The sequence below is a fragment of the Sinohyriopsis cumingii genome, chromosome 3, assembly GCF_028554795.1.
Source record: "Sinohyriopsis cumingii isolate HCF-2022 chromosome 3, ASM2855479v2, whole genome shotgun sequence".
Lineage (NCBI taxonomy): Eukaryota > Metazoa > Mollusca > Bivalvia > Unionida > Unionidae > Sinohyriopsis > Sinohyriopsis cumingii.
In genome coordinates, this window is record NC_142963.1 from 79613022 (window position 1) to 79635188 (window position 22167).

General features: G+C 38.1%; 1 protein-coding gene across 1 annotated transcript in view; it reads right to left on the bottom strand.

Annotated features, from left to right (window-relative positions):
- The window catches only part of LOC149803176 (uncharacterized), a 52782-nt gene extending 31467 nt beyond the window's left edge, over positions 1-21315 (bottom strand). Inside the window, exons 1-2 of the mRNA XM_089953896.1 lie at positions 21247-21315; positions 20382-20462 (exon numbers count right to left, since the gene is read on the bottom strand). Of these exons, the coding sequence (XP_089810022.1) occupies positions 20382-20460 (79 nt within the window). The 5' untranslated portion in view covers positions 20461-20462; positions 21247-21315. The remainder of the gene's footprint in view (positions 1-20381; positions 20463-21246) is intronic.
- Between the last annotated feature and the right edge of the window lie 852 nt (positions 21316-22167).

Genomic DNA, 22167 nt, shown 5'->3' on the forward strand with positions numbered 1-22167 from the left:
AAATGCTGATGCGTTATCGACCATGCGATCCACTGAGGTCCAGGTTCTTCTGACGAAACCAGGTCAACGATTCTGGATTCCCAAGTGAGAGAAAAATTGGAATCGTTAACATGGATGACCAATTTCATCCCGCATGAAGGAGCCTCCTAAATCTTTGATTTTGTCATCGCGATTGAATCAAAATTGTATTGGTCATCAGCGACACCACAGCTTAGATTCAAACCGTGTAGTCGAAGACCTTTCCCATTTTTTGTAGATTCCCCGACCGTCTTTTTCAGATGTACTGGAATGGCCGCACGGACAAAAATATGTCACCCCTCGTTTTCATTTGCTCCATCTCTGACTTCGATAACTTTAATGTTATAGAGATTAACTTTTGTTTAGCTTTCTTGAGCTGATCAAGTTGCAGTTGGTATATAATACGGGGACATTTCTTGTTAGGATTATCGGAGAAAGTTTGAATGTGACCCTATACTTATTTCTTATTGCACTCTTCTTTTCAAGCTGATTTTTGCTAAGACCAACTTTATCATCATGATATGATATTATTTCCTAATTATGCTGTTGAATTAGGAATTTAAGAAAACAACAATGAATATCCCATAGGCACCTTAATGGCCCTCATCCGGCCACCTGTGCCCTCCAACAGCTTTTTCTTGTCGGGGAGTATCACACCAATGCATCTGTAAATAGCACCAGCCGGATTAAATTTTGGATTAAAGTGCATGTCGACCAACAAAAACTATTACATCGAGTATAGCGGACTCAAATCTTTTGGATAAGTCTGCAGCCCATGTACGACCATCGTTTTTGATATACACATGCGACTTGATTGGCTTACCAATCGCTCAAAATTTCTTCGGATGGTTCCCGATGACTGTTCAATCGCAGAGAAACTTAAGGAACTCCTAAATTATCAATTATCGTCACACTACTGGTTTGTCCGCCGGACACTCGAGACAGAGTTTGTAACGAACACGTGTCTTGGTGCGCTGATACCTTTTGGGTATTTATTGACCATGGTAACAGATGAACTATGTTTTGTATCGAGCCTGTGGTGAAATGATACCGTTTTCGGACTTTGTAAATGATAATAAGCGCACTTTCGTCGCCAGCAAAAGAGTTATCACAGCAATTCAAGTTGATCATCAGCGATATCGGCACCATGCCAAATCACATCGTTGTCGTGGCCCTTCTAGGTTCAAACGATTGTGTATTTGACTCCAAAAATAACCTTGCATTCATCGCTGTAAAATCTGTAAATATAACTGAGAAGCTGTTGTTTTGGGTTTAACACCGTTTCTCAGCGCAAGGTAGGCTATACATGGCGGCGAGTATAACTGGTGGATTAAAACCGCGAGTAAAATCGCGGTAAGAACCACCGACCCAGAGGAAGCTATTGGCAGCTTTCTCGTGTATCTACACTGGCCGAACCCGAGAGTCGAATCCACGGGGACAGGTGAGATGGCATTGATTGGTCAAGGCGAATGCAAAAGGAAGCAGAATCGCACATGAAAACAACAAATGGTCTCCATAAAATTGTCCTCGATGAGTTGAGAATCTGAGGTTGAAATGTAAGTTTGGTCTTTGAATAGTTGCGCCAGGTCTGGCAGTCACACCGGCAGGTTGCAGGTCAATGAAAGCATCCAGAGCAAGCTGACGTACCAAATGATGCATACGGTCTGCATATCCGTTTTAGTCGTCGTTAAATATCAAAGACTAGGCAACAAATTTCGCGTAATACTCGCTGTTTCTGGCGAGTCTGTGAATCGTCGTGACAAACATAGACTTTGTTGAAACATGCTTCGATTTCCTTTCTGTCGATGAGATAACTTGCGCTGTTGAATAACTCATGATGATGTTGTTGATATATCCATCTAGGGTATCATCGGTGTAATCGTTAGCGTTGACTCGTATAATATTTCCATCGATATTTAAGATGACCTCGCACGGTAGAAAATATCTAGACATCTCATGCACTTTTCATTCTATTTGTCTAGGTTCATTGGGGACTGTGGCTGGGTACGAATACTGCTGGCAATCTCAGACGCTTCAATATCACAACACAGGCGCGTCTATGTCCAACACGGGATAGGATACATCTTTAAATCAAACCATAGTGTCTCATGTTTGCATTATCGGTTTCGGCTAATATTTTTTGCGTCGCATCCCCAACCGCAATCGACTCCCCACTTCCAGGATTACAAAGATCGACTCAGTATTGCATTGTGCTAACGCGTCCAGACTTCGTATAGCAGCTTTACTGCTGATTGTACAAACAGGCGCGGTATTGTTGCTGTGGGCGGGAGAGAAACAACTCGCAGTAGCACAAATGTAACATTTGACTGCAGTGTTAATCGCGATAGTCAGTCTTGAATCTATTGAACATTCAGCAACGCTTTTGCTATCAACGACTAACATTGTACCTTGTTTAGCGATCGGTGCTGCACACAGGGCGATCCCGTGGTAACCTTTGGTGCTTCCGTTAACAATTTATATGATATGTCGCATAAACGGGTTTTCTTGTGTTCATAACACTAACGGGCGTCACACGTGAATAACTTCTCACTACGGTCATTATATACATTCCCTATCAAGTTGATCTCAAATGTACAATGATATCACAGTTTGCCAGCGAAGTTCCAACGCGTGCCCGCACTGGTCCACGAGGGAAAGCGGACGTGCACGAGTCCAGGATTGTTAAGTGGAATCTAAAAAATATAGAAAACATTGTGGCAGTTGCACTACCAATGCTGTTGGAGACTTGAGAGCCAGCTCAAACATGGTAAGTGCCGTTGATGGCATCACATGTTAGATTAACCTGGATCATCAAGAAGATCCTGACAACGGTACTGCTGCATCCTTCACGCAGAATTTGCGCTCGTTCTTGGCAACAACTGGGAGATGTCAACTGGGTACTGTGGAGATGCGATCAAGATGGCAGAGCTGAGTATGGGCTCGTGAATGTATTTACTGATTTTGAAATCTTTAGTGATCATAGGCGCCAGTGGAAAGCTCAGCAACGTTCCGGGTTATGCCTGAGCCTTACGATAACTCTTGTGTGTTATTCACATCAAGGCACCCAAACGACCGCGATCGTATATTAGGTCGTATGTGATCAACGAGTAACGAATCAACTGTGACTTCAACTGTGGAGTATCCGACAGGAGTAATAGGTGTTGGGAAACCGCACGAAATTCTGACTTCCTTGAGGAGATCGTGATCATCGAGATGACTCCGCATCTTAGCATCGATTTCTCAGAGCACGCGAAGCGTCTCCTCAGAATTAATTATCGGTATTGTATAAATAATTGTTGTTTTCAATGAGTTCACCAACTAACTCGCGAAAAGTCCCTAGGTCCATGATGTTGTCGGTCAGAAACCGCTGGCAAATTGACGTGGACTCGATAACTTCTGGCCTAACAGCGTCTCTAACCTATCCACATGGTCTTTAACATGTTGCTGGTCACAGAAGGAGGGAACTGGTCCACCAAGGCTTTTTCATTCAGGAGGACTTTTCCATGTGGCTTTGCCGGATTCAGGTTCGGGTTTAGGTTGTACTTTTATCTTGCGAATGTTCTTCTCGCCTTAAGTTGTTTTTTGTTCCAGTTGTTTCGCCCGATGTGTCTTTGCCTCTGCTGCTGTCGCTTTCCTACTTATTCATGGCTTAAAAAGATATTTCGGTTTAGAGTTCGGATACGGGTTCGGTTGTGAGTTCTGGTTAAAAGTTCACGTGGACGCTTCTGGTGAAGGTGGCGCATAGAGATTGTATTATGTTTGGATTTCTGTGGACGAGGTACATCATTTCCTCGAGTTGGACAGTATCGACCCTTAAATTTCTCCTATAATTTGTTGCATTTACCAAAGTTCCCTTCTGCAAATTCAACAACTTTTTTTTATAAAAGACCCCAGTTCAGACAGATGGATTGTTTACTTACAGTAATCTCCCTAAATACCCATTCGGGCTATAATTTGTTCATCAATGCATCATTTGACCTCGGTGATACTTTTACTACCACCTCTTTTGTTGGAAGAGTGTCTTGAAAGACCGGCACGTATGGGTTTTTTAAAGATTATTGCTAGATTGATAATAAAGAGCTGGGTTGGTGTTTCCATCTTTGCTTTCTACGTGTGTGCTTTTGGCCTTAGAATATTGGCAATTTCCTCTCTGACGTCTTTTATAGAATACATGGCTGCATTTTGCGGCCATACTAACATCCTCTTGGATTTCTTTGATGTCACCTATGATCGCATATATGTCTTCCTGGATTGTCACAATCGCGCCTGGCCTACGTCTGGAGCTGTGGTAGTTTCCATCGTGACTTTCATCGTATATTTAGAGCGTGTGCGTATCGTTGTGTCATATTGATCACATCTGAGTTTTTGTGCGACCCCAAGAAAATATTTTCGCGGGGTTGTCTTGCTGGTCAAGTATCACATTGTCGTACAAATCAAGGTCGTCAATGGTGGATACTTCATCGATCTTGCAAAAGAACTGAATGGCAGCTTCACTGCTTGCAGACGACTCAAGCACGTGAAATACCTTCGTACATCATAACACAATCGTCAGAGGATGGAGTAATCATACACATTAGTCATCACATGATCAGATATATAAAAACGGTTGAGTTTTACGAACTGCGAAACTGCCTGAGAAACGTATAGATTTCGAGTGAACCATACACGCGATATACTATAGTCCGGGAAATTACTGTAAGGTGGATGCATCCGTTGGAAAGTTACCTGTAGTGTGGCTGGAGCATGACTGGATAATCAAGAATTGTGTCAGATTTATTTACCTGCCTCGAGAAGATTTCCCGTGGATCATCTGATGTTTCGACACAAAACGAAGATCGTCGGGCTGATATCTTGTTTCTCACACATGATTAGGTATGCAGCTTGCAAGCACACATAACGACAAAATGTCAAGGACGCGATCATGAACGACAAAATCATATGCGTACATATAATTAACACTAGCAGTCGTGAATCTTGTCAGCAGATAAAAGGATGCAGTGTCTTAAAAGTCCAAAAGATACAGTCAGTGTTGCAGACATGGCCGAGGCTTTAGCATGTTTGCCTGGGAAAATAATTTTTCAGAGACGTTGCTCGGTTGATGGCGAAACACCATGTTAGTTGTGGACATGCCGGCGTGCATCCCACCGCAAAATGTGGAATGATTCAACCACAAGCATGTGGGACGATTATTAGGCATCAGTTCGTGCGGAAATTTCTGATTTATGATTGGTTTCAAACCAAAGGGCGATCTCGCGAGTGGGTTTCGCAGGCATCTGCGTTGGCCACAGGCATGATCTTTCCGGGATCTTTATAAAATAACTCTGTGAACCTGGATTGATCTTCCATAAAGTCGATCTCGGTCCAAACGAGATCAAATGATCCATCAATGAGTACTACATCAACTCGAGTACGGCCAGACTTTGTATGTTTGTATCGAACAGCATCAAACGTCCTACAATGCTGCAGAAATATCTCAGCCATGGCATTTCCTCCAATGGACTTGGAAATTACCTCAAATAATTTCTTCATTGTCTGCACTGCTCCGTTTCTGAGGTATTGTTCGTCGATTCTTATAGTCTTTGAAGACTTCTGAATCTGGATGCCATCGATATATTGCAGGTCAAACGCAATATCTGATTGATTTGCCCTTGTTGACTCAATCAACATCAACGACTTTTAATTTTGTCCCACAAAATCACACCATGAATTACCACATTTCTTCACCGTGCTCGCTCAAACGCCATCCCTGACCTGGTAAGTTTTTCAAGAAAGCCCCGAATACGTTTTTGAAAAATTGTACATAATTTTTTATAGCCATTTTGACAAAAGGATATGTTACATTCAGACTAAACATGTGACCTTCCTGAGATGGCAAAAGCACACAACTGATAGGTCAATTTTTATTTCCGTATTAGCCACGGATGCAATTTTTTCATGATAACTGTGCGTCAAACGGTGATATTTTCAAAAACATTCTACTCGCTGCTCTTATTTAATATGATAGTCTCATTTAAATAGAACCGGTCGCCACTCAGATTGTTCTTGTTGACAGCATTTTTCTTACCATCCAGCACAATATCGTTCCAGTCAGAGCTGATCGATATTGCTGTGAGGTACTCGCGTGAAGGGCAGTCGCTCCTGTGTGGGTAACGACCGGGGGTACATTCAAACCGATCGGGGTTTAATTACTAATTGCTTGTTAGTAGGCACACGCAAGTGCAAATATGGGAAAGTTATGTGGAAGCCAGAAAAGTTGCCATGCGCTGTGGGCCGCGATTAAGTTTCATCTGGTTCGGGTTTAGAAACCGTGCTTTTGTAATTTGTAGAAGCATACGCCTCTGTGGGGTTTGCGACGCACTAGCGATGAAATTCATTTGTACCAATTTCATCCCTTCATATAAAATGTCTCTTTCAGTGGAAAGAAAAGAGTCACGGAAAGTTGAACATGTTAAAGCAAGACATATACCTTAGAAAAAGGGTCCCAAGTATGGTACGAGCCATGCCTGCTGATGATGACTTATAAGAAGACTACGTTACATTTTTTAATCTTAAACAGCTTTTAACTTAATAGACTGTACTGGAAACAGTGAGGAAAATTTAACACAATGAGCATTGACCTTGAAAATAGGAACCCGTATGTAATTTACAACATATCGTAAATTACAACTCTGTGGTCTTAAAATAAGCAATAGAAAAGAGTGATAAGCAACAGAGTTTGTAAAATTCAACAAATACATTATTTACCTTGTAAACAATGTGAACATGTAAAGAAAAAAGGATTTAGGGTAGTGAGAATTGAATCCCAAATAATCCTAGAATTACAGTCACAAGTCCTAATAAATAAAGTTCTGAATAAACTTTAGTGGAAACCAAACAAAAAATCCAAGGGTGAAGTGTTGATGTGCTTGTGGTGGCCTGTTTAGTGTTGATGTGTCAACAGTCTTTCGTTGGATCACAAATATACAATCCAAGAATATATTATTATGTCAAAGTTAAGTATAAATTTGAGTCTCTATTTCATAAAACGTTATTTGTGAGCACTTTCAAAGAAGAATAACTTAAACAAGGGAATAAATAAATTCCAGCCCAAATGAATTTCCGGACACAACAACAATGCAACTGATTCTGCTAAGATTTTCAAGTGCGAGTAATTAATTTTTAGAAAAACATGATTATATCTTCTTTTACTTGACTTCAAGTACAAAAATAATATTACCCAATAGAAGGTTTCCTTCTAGAAGGCTCCAAATATTTACAAGATAAAATCATGGTTATACTTAGAAGTCTATTTCTAAAATTATATATAAAAATCAAAGATGCAGGTCAGGTAGAAAATGATCATGATTTTGAACAAGGTCAAGTCCAAAATACAATGTTACATTATCAATAGCATATAATGGAATTAAACAAATAAAACCTAACAGATAATGCAAATGAAATATACATATAATTCCGATAAATAAGTATAGTTTGATTCCTTAATCTCACAATGCTGAAAAGTTATAGAACGGTAGGTGAAGTAAGATGAATAACTATAATCTTGAATTCTGACTTTTACCAGTAAAAACTTAAAGCGTGATACTTGAGATATTTTTTATTGATCACGTACCAGTGCATCAATGTGCGTTACGTAATCTCAGACACCTTCAAAACTAAAGAGCGAAGAGAAAGTGTGGTGGAAAACATAAAATACTGGGACGTGACCTTGAAAGTAAAGAAAGGACACCCAATGTGATACGCGTCACACCTTCTAATGACGATGTATATGTATAGCAAGTTTCGTCCCTCAAACGGCTCGTTATGGAGGAGAAGCTAAAATGTGACGAAAACGTAATATTGTGAGAACTGACCTTGATCCTGAAGAGAGAGCTCACCTTGATCCTGAAGACATTACACCAGTGTGGTGCGCGACACTTTATAGCGATGATGTATAATTATATAAGTTTCGTTCCTTGATGTCAGATTGCTTTGAAGAGTTATAGCATAGAAAGTGTGCAGGAAAACTTAAAATTCGCTATGCACCTTCGAATCATAACGTACATAACGCTGAAACGAATGTGCGACCGACGGATGGAAACGCAGACTAAAGCTCCCTAGTTATATCCGTAAATTTATATTATGGCCACCACGTGCAAATGCATATATTTTTATTCTCCTTTGTCTAACCCTAAAGCATAAATGTGACTATGTGATAGTCTGTTCCTAATCCTGGTCAAGGAAACCCATGGTGTTGTAATGCTTATGAAGTAAAACCGATCTTAATGAGTTAGTGCTTTCTATATTCACATTACAGGACTACCTTGTTATTTACGTACAAATATATATATATATATATATATATATATATATATATATATATATATATATATATATATATATATCAACAGAGAGGGCGAACCCACCAACTTTTTAGACAAAATTTCGGTAAATTAACCTTTATACAAAACCGAAAAAAAAATGCGATTGCGACATGAAACCGAGAAGTCCCTAACTTTCCGAGAGCGAGTCTCTCTACGGGGTTAGCTTTTTCTGTTATTTTTTTTTTTCGCTTCATAGTTTTCTAAAATAATATACGCAAAGTTTACTGCTATGATGCCTTATCGAGGTCGCGCCCTCTCTGCTGATATTAATTAAAAATTGTTATATCAAATAATGGTTCATCCGGAATCGTATGCTGCTCGGTTAGCTCGAGAGAGATTCTTTTAGAAAAAACTTGCAAGCGCGGCAAGAAGCAAAAGTTGAGTTTGCGGAGGATACAGAACAATTATTTAAGCCGTCACAAAAGTTACTGAAAGAGTTGCAACGGCTACTGAAGCTCTACTTCCATCAATCAGACAAACCACTGAACAAACTGAGAAAAATAGCTGCGAGAACTAAACAAACAGAAAAGATTTTGCGAGAGCTTCCAACTGAAATAGCTGCGGCTCAACCTCCACCTGTCGATGAAGAAATACTTGAAGGTATTGGCAAAATTCGTACTGAAGTCGCCGACGTGAGAAAAGCACTGGCGCCTAAACCTAAGCCAATAAAGCAAAATATTGAACTGATTGCAAAATTTAAGGAAGGCGTTATTAAGCAACTTAAAGGAATTGAAGAAAGATATGTACCTGCTATGACACGGGGAAGTCTAACTCAAAAAGACAAAATTTTAAAACCAAAGTTTTCTACCGTAAACAATGCTACTTTCATCAGATGGATATATCGTGTATACTTCAACAAAAAACAAGCCAGAAATGATGATCTAAAATTTACGAGTTTTATGAGGGAAATACAAAGGATTTATAATGGAGAAGTAAAACAATACAAATTACAACCTCAACAACCACCACCTCCCTTTTCGCCCCCTGATCAAGAGCCTTCCTATCAACCTCCTCCACCTCTGCAACAAATAGAACAACCTCAACCTAAGTCTTTCAGATTACCGTCATTACCTACAGCAATGTTTACCAATAAAGCTCTTAATACTTTTGCTGCCCAGGATAAACTAATCAATATCGCTGCGCATCAATATATTCTAAAGAAAATTATTTAAAACCTGAATTTGTTAACAAAGTAAAGCCCAATAATTGGGTTTCCGCGTTATATTTTGCCTCTAAAAATTCGCGTTTCATTCGAAAGATCCAGGGTATATAAATTTAAAACTACTCGACCACAGTGTCCACAAGAAAAAGATGCACCTGGTGCCACTGGTAGCGGTTTTACGGGAGGTAATCTAATTTGTCCCGATACTATTTTCAATGACGTACAAAGGTTAGAAATTCTCATGGGAGGAAAACGAGCTGGAAATAACTCACCAGAAATAATTAATGAAGCGGCTGATAGTTGTAGAAGATTATTTCAGGGCGGTATCATGGATATCAGCGTATACCGAGAATTTATTGATGAACTTGTTGATGACTAGTGATTTAATCTCCATGATTAGATATATAAATAATAAATAAGATGATCATACATCAACGACATCGCAAACCTGCATTGGTTAGAGTAGTGAACTCACGATTACCAATCTACAGGGCAATTTACGGAGATGGATTTGGTAATGTTATTCAAGGGTTATTTACAAGAATAGCTCCAAAAGCAGTGCCTCTTGCAAAACAATTATCAATGAAAGCTATTGATGTTGTTCGTGAAAAAGCTCCTGGTACAATTGTCAACGTTACTGGTAAGGTGTTCTCGGCAATCAAAGAAAGACTGGCACGATTAATGCGCAGACCACAAGTGGTCCAATCACAGCAGGTGAAATTACCGTCCACTGAAGTTATTCCTGCAGACGTCAGTAAAGTAGTAAATCAAGCCGCAAATAAAAAACTGGCAGACCTGATGGATCAAGGATCCGATGAAATACAAAGAAATATTACTGCAAATTTAATAGCAGGGAGTGGACTTCATAATCGCTCGCGATATTGATTTAAAATCAGGAATATATAATAAAATGTTTAAACGTCAGTCCGACACAGCATTTGACATGGATGCGCCAGTTCTCAAAGATGAATCAGTATGTGATTATCAATTTTACTCGTATGACGCAAGGCAACCAAATCAACGCGGACGTATCGAACTTCAAGATACAAGTAGATTTTTCTTGCCCGCCGAGGCGTTTATTGAAGTTGAAGGTGAACTCGTAACGAATGTTGTGTCTAATACACCATATGCCGCCAATTTGCGAGTTGGTTTTGTCAACAACGGGACTATGGCACTGTTTGATAGTGCTATATACATGATTGATGGAAAAAAATATTGAATCAGTTCAGAGGAATGTCTATGTTGCTACAACAATAATCGGTTTAGCGAGGTATCCCGATGATTACACATGATCGGCCGGTCCATCAATGATGTTCGCTAAAGATATTACTGACCATGCTGATCACTTTCAACATATTAAGGTACGGACACCAGTGGGTACTGCATCTGATCCACAACCAGATGAACCTGAACACGAAGCTAGACCAGCTGATGCTTTCGATGTTATAAAAAATACTAATCCAAATTTCAACCTAGGATTTACAACTCGTCAATCAATGTTGTCAGGAGATCGTAGAAGATTTTCATGCGCGATTCCAATATCTCATATCTTCGGATTTTGCAGAAATGTTAGAAGGGTTATCTTTGGAGGTAAACACACAGTTGTGCTCGTGAGAAAAGGCGATGATAATGATGCAATTTGGCGAGGTGATGGTGTTGCTGATGGTAAAGTAATACTGACAAAACTCTCACTGTGGATGCCCGTAATGACTCCATCAATGGCAAAGGAACAAGAATTATTGTCATTCATGGATCAAGGCGGTAAATCATTACTATCATGGCTGACAGTGACCACAGATGCTGTTCAAAGTATTGTTTCAAGTTTATTTACTTGGCATATAGCATCGTAACAGGGTGTTTCCGCGCCACGACATCTTTTTATTGCGTTTCAAAATGCTAATCGGATAAATAATCAAGAACATTCTCATATGATATTTGATAAAATCGGTGTTACCGGGGTTTCGATGAGAACAAACGGGCAACAAGAACCATCCGAAGATATTTTACTTAATTTTGCAAACAATCATGTTGCACGCGCATATCATGGTTTGATGACATATATGGGGCGTGATCAAAACATAGGTACTGAATTGCATATATCACAGTTGGATTTTACAAAATTGTATCCGATCTATTACTTTTCGTTGGAGCATCTTGATTTATCGAAACAATCTGTCATTGATATACACTTCAGAGCTAACGTTACTGAACACCCCAGTTCTCGCGGCTGGACCACCAGTTGTTTATGGTCCTTACAGAGCGATCGCGGTTATACTCAGTGACAAAACAATGTTACTCGAAGATGGTAGTGGTCGAATGAGGGTCGTTGATGCGCCAGTGGAAAATAACGAGTATTATAATAAAAATGTCGTACTGTCATGTTAATGTCACTCTGAATCAAGGTCAGGTAAAAAAATTACAGTCAAAACTTGCGAATAAAGCGGAACAAAAATATCACTAAAACGAGATCAAATTTCTAGCGGTAGTCAAAACAAATTGTCGCTAACCAAGACTCAGCTCAAACATTTCAATAAAGCACTGGAATCAAAAACCGGGGTTCAATTTGATCTTTCTCCAGCTGCTATCAAAGATATGGTTAAAACAGGTGGTATTTTTCCATTTCTCGCTGCTATACCAGCGTTGATAGCTGCTGCTGCTCCAGCCGTAGCAAAGGCAGCTGCGTTAGGTGCTGTTGGAATCGCCGCTGGAATGGCATTAAAGAAAGCAACGGGAAAAGGTTACAAAAAAGGGACAAGGTCTGAGATTACCGGGGTCTCGTTGGGGAAAAGGTCTCAGCCTCCCAGGGTCACTTCGTTGATTCCAATGTTAAATTTTGATTTACTCGATGCTGCTAAACGACTAAAAATAAAAAACTTCAGAGGTCTTTTTATGAGAGATCAACTACCACAGCAACCAATAATCCAGAAATGGGTATCATTAATTTTGATGATAATTCAGGACCTGGTACTCACTGGGTATCATACGCAATTGATCCACGTGGAATTGTTTATTTTGATTCGTACGGGTTAGCTCCACCAGTTGAGTTTTTAAAATATGTCGCACCATTTCACGGCACAAAAAGTTGGTATTCAATACTACCAACACAAACAATGATAGATCCACCAATATTCGGCCGTGAAGCAATTAATGTACTCAGAGCTATATCTAAATCAACCAAACCACCTCATAAAACCGTGCTTAATTATACGAGTAGCCACTATTAGACAGATCTTAAGATCTTTAAAGGTTGATATTTACGGAAGAACTTCTTCTCTTGGTAAAACCAGGGGTAAGAAAAGCAAAGACGATATTGATCTATCGAAGTACGCTACTAAGGATGGTCTTTCCGATATTATGAATCTTGCTGGAGTTGATCGAGATGAAGTTGTTATTTTTCAGGATAAATACGGTGTTTTAAGAATGAGTAATATCAAATGGAATGACATAGTTCGACGAGTACTCGGTGCGGTCACTGATAACATTCCAGTGTTTACTGAGAGCGGAAAAATTAGAGACACAAGTATATCATTTACAACTATCAGAGATGAAATTGCAAAAAGCGTTGCTAATCGTTTAAAATCAACTGGTGATACAATGACAGGAGAGCTCAGTATGAACGGAAACAAGATAGTTGTGCTGAGAGATCCAACATCCGACGAAGATGCCGCAACAAAAAAAAATACTTTGACAGCATGGATACTAAATTATCCACGTTGCGAGCCGAGTATGATATTCACGTAAGCGCGTTTACAAATCTCCGTAGAAATTTTAGAAAGCTTAATGAGATCGCAGATGAGTTCTTTGGTAGTCCGTTGATGCAAAACTCTCTGATATCAAAGAAACATTGGATACGATTAAGAAAACACTCGAAGATGTTGTAAGTGGGATTCCTGAGATCGTTAACAAAATTAGTTTGATTAAAATTCCACCCGGACTAACTCCCGGGCATATCACCAACATATCATACACAGTATCATCTGGGTTCGCAACATGATCACCGCAAAATAATACTATTAAGCATACAGCAACGGTGACTGGTGTGTACAGGTTGTCTGTGTTTAGCGCTGCAAAATTTGAGATATTTACGACGTATCTCTGGCGTCATTCAACTGATAAGTTTTCCGGAGTTGTATCTGTTATATTAAATAAAGGAACCGAAGAAACATTTTATGCTGGAAGCAGCTGATAAGAAATTAACCCAAGCATCGTACTGGTGGTGCTTAGAATTTGCAGCTGAAACACCTCAGTTGGTCACCGTATAAAGTTATAATGGCACTGACGAAGTTAACGACGGCGTCAACAACAACATTAAATGTCCAACAATATAGATATGATCAAGTACGTGAATGGCAATCAGCGTTTAAAGCCATCGTTGACAAGTATATAATAAAAGTAAAAAAACACAAGCGGCGCGTAGTTCTCATTGATGTTGTAGTGTATTCAGTATCTACACTTGTTGCGTCCACTGAGATAGTGTTATCAGCGTTGACTCCGATAACAGTGGCAGCGGCAACGATATGCGTTTCATCATCAACGCTATCGCTGGTGTTTTTAACATCATCGCGAAAAAGATATCCACGTGCACGAGTACAAAATACCACGACTGTCACGAGGTTGCACACAGCAACAGCCGCGTACTCGAAATTGTCGTCGTTGATATCATCTAGCCTTGACGACACAACAATATCATATTTCGAATTTACCAACATGATGAAGGTGTACAATGAAGTAATCGACCTTGACTTGAAAGAAAATGAAAATAATAATGACCGAACTACTTCAGCAGATCGTAACAAACACAACTCCACCTAGAACAATGATGATCTCGGTAAGCTAGATTAAACCCGAATTCAATATTGACTTTCCAACTGCGATTCCAGCAAAAGAGATCGCACTAGCACAAGTACGAGTATATTACAGCTGGCCAAATATGAGATCGAACTCATTTGATGGTGTTCCATCAAATAATTTGTTCGTGTTTGCCAACAAAAATAAACCAGATGGCACCTCTGACTGGGTCGTTATTTGAATACCAACTGGCAGTTATGAGATCGAAAAGATCAATGAAGAAATTCAGCGCAAAATAAAAAATATCACGGGAAAAGAATCAAAAATATCAATTAAAGTTCAAGAGCCAACGCTATCTTCTACAGTTGAAATACATTCGCCTGATTACGCGGTCGATATTTATCAATCATCGATTAGAACTGTTTTAGGCTGGCCTGAAGTTGCACCGCTAATATCTCCACAGTTACTAGAACCGAAAAAATCTGATTTTACCACGGACAAAGAATCATGCCACGAAATTACCCCATCATACAAAGATCATCTACTTCATATAAAAAGCGCAACGTCGGGTAGTAAATTTGGAATCATCAATAAGGACTCTATGCGGTGGATTTTTATTTATGAACCACTCAATAGAGAAGAAATTTCATCCATTATTCGCCTAGGTAAAATTATTGAATATTTTGAAGTCATTAATCGGGAACATAAAACACAACTAAAAAAACTATGGCAGAGTTTCCAGGAACATCTTTTTGATTTGTCATCACCACGAAACGAGATTATCAAACAAATAGAAATATTAAATCAGTTTGTATCTGACATGGAATATCTTCACCAGCGATTAATTCAGAAAGTAATTGATCCTAAGGGTGTAGGCGAAAAACAACAGTTTTTAGATGCATACAAGATAAGAGAAGCTGATCTTCTGAGTTTTAAATTTTCCTGGTATGATGCAGACGATCTAGTTTACATTTAACAATAACGAAAAATGATTTTTTGTTTATAATTTCTTGAAAAAGCAGATTTGGTTATATTTTTTGCTACGCAATGTATTGAGGAACTTATAAAATCAAAATATTTTTCAGCGGCAGTCATTGATTGAAAAACTGTCTCTTCGCCAGTCTCTAAATTTGTGGATACAACTGCTTTAGCACTCTTATTATTATAGCCAGCGTTTCCAGATCTACAATTCTGACTTTGCGTGACAACTGTCAGATTGGATAAAGAATTATTAGATCTATCACCGTCAATATGATCGATCACAAGACCATATTTGATCACCCCGGAGAAACATTCAAAGGCGAATCTATGACAGAAATAATCTTTTATTTTTCCCTCTCCCCTGTATGAAAACTGAAGGTAACCCTGATTAGTAACAAAACCAACCAACCTTTTCAACCGACAGTTTCTAACTACACCATCACGAGATGCTTCGTAATTTGTTATTATTGGATGTCTCACAAAATCCTCGTTTGTTTGGTTCATTTATATAATAATATCGTTTGTTTAATTCATTATTCGTCTGAAATCTTGATATATAATCCTCCACGCGTTTTATAGCGTTTTCGCTGTTATTTTTGTTATCATAATATCTCTTGAGCTCTCTCTACCTCTTGCCACCGCTTTGTGCACACAGCTATGTTTTTCCTCTAACTCCGATAACACATTTCAAACACGGTATTGGACCAAGACTCCCCTTTGTATACTTTGTGAGTGCATCCAGAAAAATTCATTTCAACAGGATTTGTTACAATTAATGAGCCTATCATTCATTGTATACAAATATTTTTTTATTTAAATGTTTGTTTGAAATATAGTATGGATGAGTTGGAGAGATTATCCAGAATCAAACCCTGGAAAACTTCAAGATCCGATCTTGACAGACTAACCCCTGACTTGCCAATAAAAGATCTAGTTGATCCAAAAAATAAAAGTTTGATTAATAAAATTCACGATGCCAAGGACGAATTTCGCACAGATGGTGCATCTCACGTATGGTCGACGTTTAGAATTGTGAGCGACAGAACCATTGATGCTACGATGAACGATAAACGAGCAGCGGTTATCATTAACTACCTCGATGATCGAAAATACCACATCAGAATAAAATTCATTGTACTAAAGGAAAGTGATTGGATTATTCGTGACAAATACGATCCTATCCATCATAATAAAAAACCCGCCATATTGAGTAAAGATTCCAGGCCAGGAATGTTGACCGGGATTGGCAAACCGTATTACGTTCTAGCGTATCCTGTGACGGCGGTTATTTATGGAATTTGTCAGCTAAATGAAAAACCGAGTATTGATGATCTGAAGCCAATGAAAACCGCGATAGGGTTAAATTGTGTAGCCGAACGAGTAATCGAACATTTTACAAATGCGACACGCGGTAATAAATTAACGGAACAACGACGTAAAATAATAATCGAATGGGCTGATTCAGTCAAGGATACCGGAGCAAAAATAAATGATGTTTCTAGGTTAGAATTTTTTAAAAAGAAAACTGATAATTATGACAACGATAATTGGAGAGGTATTATATGATTCGAAACATTATAAAAAAAGGAGGAGCTCTGATAAATATTGTTAATCGTAATGCTCACGCGTGGACCAGCGCAGTTATGGTGTTTCCACGAGATCGAACCGTAAGGTTTTATCCCCCAGAAAACATGTTTGATTTTATTCACGAAATAAGTAAAAACGATCCTGTGTCAGTGTGGTTATTTAAAAGTGATGAAAAATACGATCAATTTGTACGACCTAGCGGTGAAATATATCGTAAGGAATCTCTTCATGGCGAATTGGAAAAACTCGCGAAAAGATTTTCATCTGATGTCGAATTATTAAGTAATTGTTTTACCGTTTCATCAGTTGCAGCTCACCTTGCAAGAAAGAAAAATTCGTGGAAGCCAACTCGGTTTGATTTTCTCGAAGATGTACAATTAAGATGCGTCGAATACGGGCACGGAGGATTATGGAATTCTAAGCATGACCGTGATGATATGATGTCGGTTGATATGGTCGCGTGTTACCCGGGAAGTTTTCTTGGAATGGGTGAGTGTTCTAGATATTTTAAAAGATTTGGCGACCCGACACACGAGATGACGCGAGTATCGATAAATAGACCATTACCAGATTTTGTTCTGACAGGATTCACTCGCGTTGTATCATTCGAGTTTGCCAATGATCTTCATCCGGTTTGTTATGTTTGGTTTGGTAGACATTTTTCTGAGAAACATTGGGCTCCGATTGTTTTATAACGATATATGCTTGATTGTAAAATACTGAGATCGTTGATTGTAAGTGAAGCAATTATATCATATCGGAAGCAGACCGAAGTTTGGTTACCTACACCCGACAAATGTCGAGGTGATAATCTCGATTATAGTATCATGAACAAAAATCTTATCGAAGAAATAAACATGAAAGATCTCGGTAGAAAAATAATCGGTAAATTTACTCAAGGTGGGGCATATGATTATAAACGACATTGTACACGATAATTATGGACGATGCTGACTACGATTTTATAATCGCAGATACGACGGCAAGAGATATACATGTGACTGGAGAAACAGCTTTCTTATCAAATGGAACAAAGTTGGGTACAATTGTTTGTCATATAGACGGTGAGTGTGAGTCACCTCAGTATACACATCTAAGGTCTTCAGTAATAGCGTACGTTTCTATAAATTTATTCTCAATGATAAACAGATTCTCTCTGACTGCTGTCAGAGTCGCTACTGACTCGTTTTATATCGATAAAAAATATAAATCGCTGGTGAACGAGGATGCATCATGGAGAATAAAAGAAGAAACGTTACATGATTATTCCGAATCAGCATATGTTCCGATCAAGGATACTTATCGTAAAATCGAACAATCACAAATGTCACCGACAACTTGGTTGTTGCCATCTGTACACGATCCAGTATCTAGACACAAGACGGTCTATCTAAACGGACCTGGCGGTTGTGGTAAGACAACTCGTGTTACTGAATTATTTAGACAGAATTCAGATAATATGATTGTTTTAACTGCTACACACAGACTTGCCAGAGAAATGAAACAAGGAGGAGTGAAATCGTGTACCTATCACAGCTTCTTTCGGTGGAAAGGTGACGCATGGACTCCTGATCGAATGGGAGAGAAATACATTCCAAAGATCATCGTTTGTTACGATATGTGTACAGTATCATTAGAAATATTAAAAATATTTCTCGATTGGCTGTTGCTGAAGAATACTGCTGTGATAATGTGTGGCGATCATGGTCAACCACCACCTTTTGTTGGGTTATCTCCACATGATTGGTTGAAATATTTTGTGGACCACTACGAAGAAATAGTTGATGATCATAGAGCACTTGATGACGAATTAAAAGAATTAAAAAAATGAATCAGACTACAACCGAATAGAGTTCAATGTGAAATAATGCGTGAAGTGATTTCAGAGACTTCTATGGGCGATTTTTGGGATAAATGGAGACCGGATGATTTGATAGTTGCAAGTAGAAAGATAGTCAGAGATGATCTTCAAAAAGAATTATTTATTTTGCACAAGAAGAAGTTTCCAAATTTATCTGTACCATTGTGTTATAGAGCAGCGGATAACATTCCGTCTGTGTTTAATGGAGTCGATACTCACACGCTACGAAATGTTCATCAGACCTAGTGTAGCGGTGACATGGAATATAATAAGTTCAGAAATTTATTCAGTCGTGCACAATCAAAACCATACGGTTTTATAACGATAAATTTACACGACCCTAGATCTAGATATCGAATCGGTCTTGATAAGATTTTTTGGATAAGTTAGATAATACTGTCAGGGTTGTCTTCAGTATTTACTTCGATTTACCTCCTTCTTGATCCGAGTATTTTTGTATTGCGCAATATTTATTTTTCCTACGTTTTACCGAAGAGATATTTTTTAACTTAGTTCAGAAATAATTAGAAATATTCGTTCAGAAATAGCTAGAAATATTAATTCAGAAATAGTTAGAAAGATTAATTCAAAACAGTTCAGTATATAATAATTTATGAAACGTATATTTCTTAACTAGAATTTGTGGTCTAATCGGTAGCGTGGCTGATTATGATACAGGCGGCTATGGGTCGAATCTTCGTACCGAACACATTGTCAGTGGATGCGTAATATCGGTTTATCTGTATAAGTGGGGGTCCAGTCCCCCCAGCCTCGAACTCAACTGAAAAAAACCCACCCCGCCATGTCAACACGTGGTGGAAGTTCTTTTCTCCACTCCGGGGTTGATTATAGGGGAGTGTGCAAAAATCTGTTGAATTCGAGGCTGGTTCCCGTAGTTAAGTTAGTGTTGTGTGCCGTCCTTAGAATTAAGTTAATTAAGATTTATGTATGTTTCCTTCTGGACTTGCTAGCATGCGGTGGCAAGCTGGAAGTTCACAAAGGGAAATTGTACTGTCCTTAGAATTAAGTTAATTAAGATTTATGTATGTTTCCTTCTGGACTTGCTAGCATGCGGTGGCAAGCTGGAAGTTCACAAAGGGAAATTGTACTGTCCTTAGAATTAAGTTAATTAAGATTTATGTATGTTTCCTTCTGGACTTGCTAGCATGCGGTGGCAAGCTGGAAGTTCACAAAGGGAAATTGTACTGTCCTTAGAATTAAGTTAATTAAGATATATGTATGTTTCCTTAGAATTAAGTTAATAAAGATCTATGCACGTTTTCTAACATGTATCCAAAACCAAAATAAGGTTCCAAAAGATATATATATATTTATTATAATAGTCAATTATGAAAATATTGATAGTATTATTTCTGCGATTACAAATTTAAAAAATGAAAGAATACAATTATCCGATAAACTAAATCCTGAAAAAAATTCTTTCTGATTTTGAAAACTTGCAAGAGCTTAAGTTCGCGAATATATATATATATATATATATATATATATATATATATATATATATATATATATATATATATATATATATATATATATATATATATACATACATACATATCGGATGTTTAATAGAGAGAGAGAGAGAGAGAGAGATGGGCATTACCTGGTGTGCAAGAATCCACTGCCACTGTAACTTTCATACACCAGATTGTGAAGACGATGGCAAACCTTTGGATCTTCATGTCTACAGGTAAATAAGTTGAGGAAAACAATACAAATTCGAAGGAAGAATAGAGACAGACCAAACTCCACGGGTTTTAACAAACTTTGTGCACATAGAACACATACCAATACATGTAAAATCATGAGAAATTTTCTTTTATGGTCATTGAACATTGGCAGCACTTTTTGCATCAGAACTAGAATAAGTTTTACTGTCTTTCTGCGCCGTTAAGAAAACAAAATGAACATAGGTTTGTGTTTTTAAGCATGTATGCTCCTACTGCAGCAAAACAGTTAATGTCCAAATTGTAAAAATTGCGAATATAAATAGACCTAACAAATTATTTTTTTTATCAGGCACTTTCAAAATTAATTTACTAACAGGATGTGCGCTTTTAATTAAAGCTCGAGCTAAACAGATGCAGAAAACTAAAAAAAGGTGACCCTAAATAATGATCTGAAATTACATTAGCATCTTGCTAGGTATGCATATTACAAATGGCTCTTCATATGCATCCCAATGGTTTTTTTATTGAAAGGGACAAGTCCAAAAGAATATAAAATAATTAGCAAAAACATGCAAGAAACTTACGTAATCTGGATCGAAATGTAATCAGGACGTTTACTTAAGCCAGTCTATAAACAGACCTACTAAATTTCACTGTCTATGTAAGCAGGTGTCTAAGTTATTAGTGCTAAGAGGATTTGAAGACAAGAAAGATAATAACTAATTATTTGAGTTATAATCACAGAAATGACATAAAAGTATAATGAGGTTATCAAAGGATGGGTAAAAACATGCTTACCAAATTTATGTTTGTTCCAGGTTATGCGGTTTCTGCGATATTGTGCTTATCGGATTTTCACTGAAAAAAGCCAAGTATAAAAATTGATAAAACCTAATATATACGTATATGTTTTTAGTTCAGGCATGCTCATTGTGCGTGTATGAAATGAATATCATCTTCGGACCATTTTTGTATGGTCTGGAAAAGGACGCAGATGAATTAACTCGCGTCCACTCCTATATTGTTTTAAAAAAATGACAATAAAATATGAAAGTAGTAAGACATGTAAAACCTATTAAATAACTCAGATATTAAAACGATCCGTAAATCTAACCACGTCATTGATATATGGACGTAAACATGCCTATTAAATTCCATTTGTCCAATGTCTAATGCTTTTTGTGTCATCGTACTAACGAACTAGACATTACGGACGTAGGGGCGGATGAATGGGATCAAATTTAATGTTCCTGTTACACTTGCAGTTCAGGTATCAAAGAATGGGACAAAGACATGATATTGCCAATAGCTGTCTATTTGCCAGCTATGTAACTTTCAACGGTTACAGAAATGTTTACTTGTTTTGGCTAGAAAGGCTTCTGTCTTACCAAAATGCGTCTGTATTAAATGTGTTAGGAAATCTTCATTTTCAAAAGGAAAGAAAGAGAATAAGGTGGATGTGAAGCAGAGGAAGGAGGCATAAATTAAAAACGAGAGACTCTAGTAACCATGCGGTTACTCACCGAATTCTAATAGAATACATTTTGGGTTTGGACCGAGACAAGGAAATCCCAGCCAAGAGGTTACATTACTTGTCTCCCCATGAATTTTGTCCGACCGGGATTTCCATGTCTATGTACAAACACCGACATATATTATTTTTCTCACCCAATTTTTAAAACTAAATTAAAATAACCCAGCACCCTTACAATTTAGTTA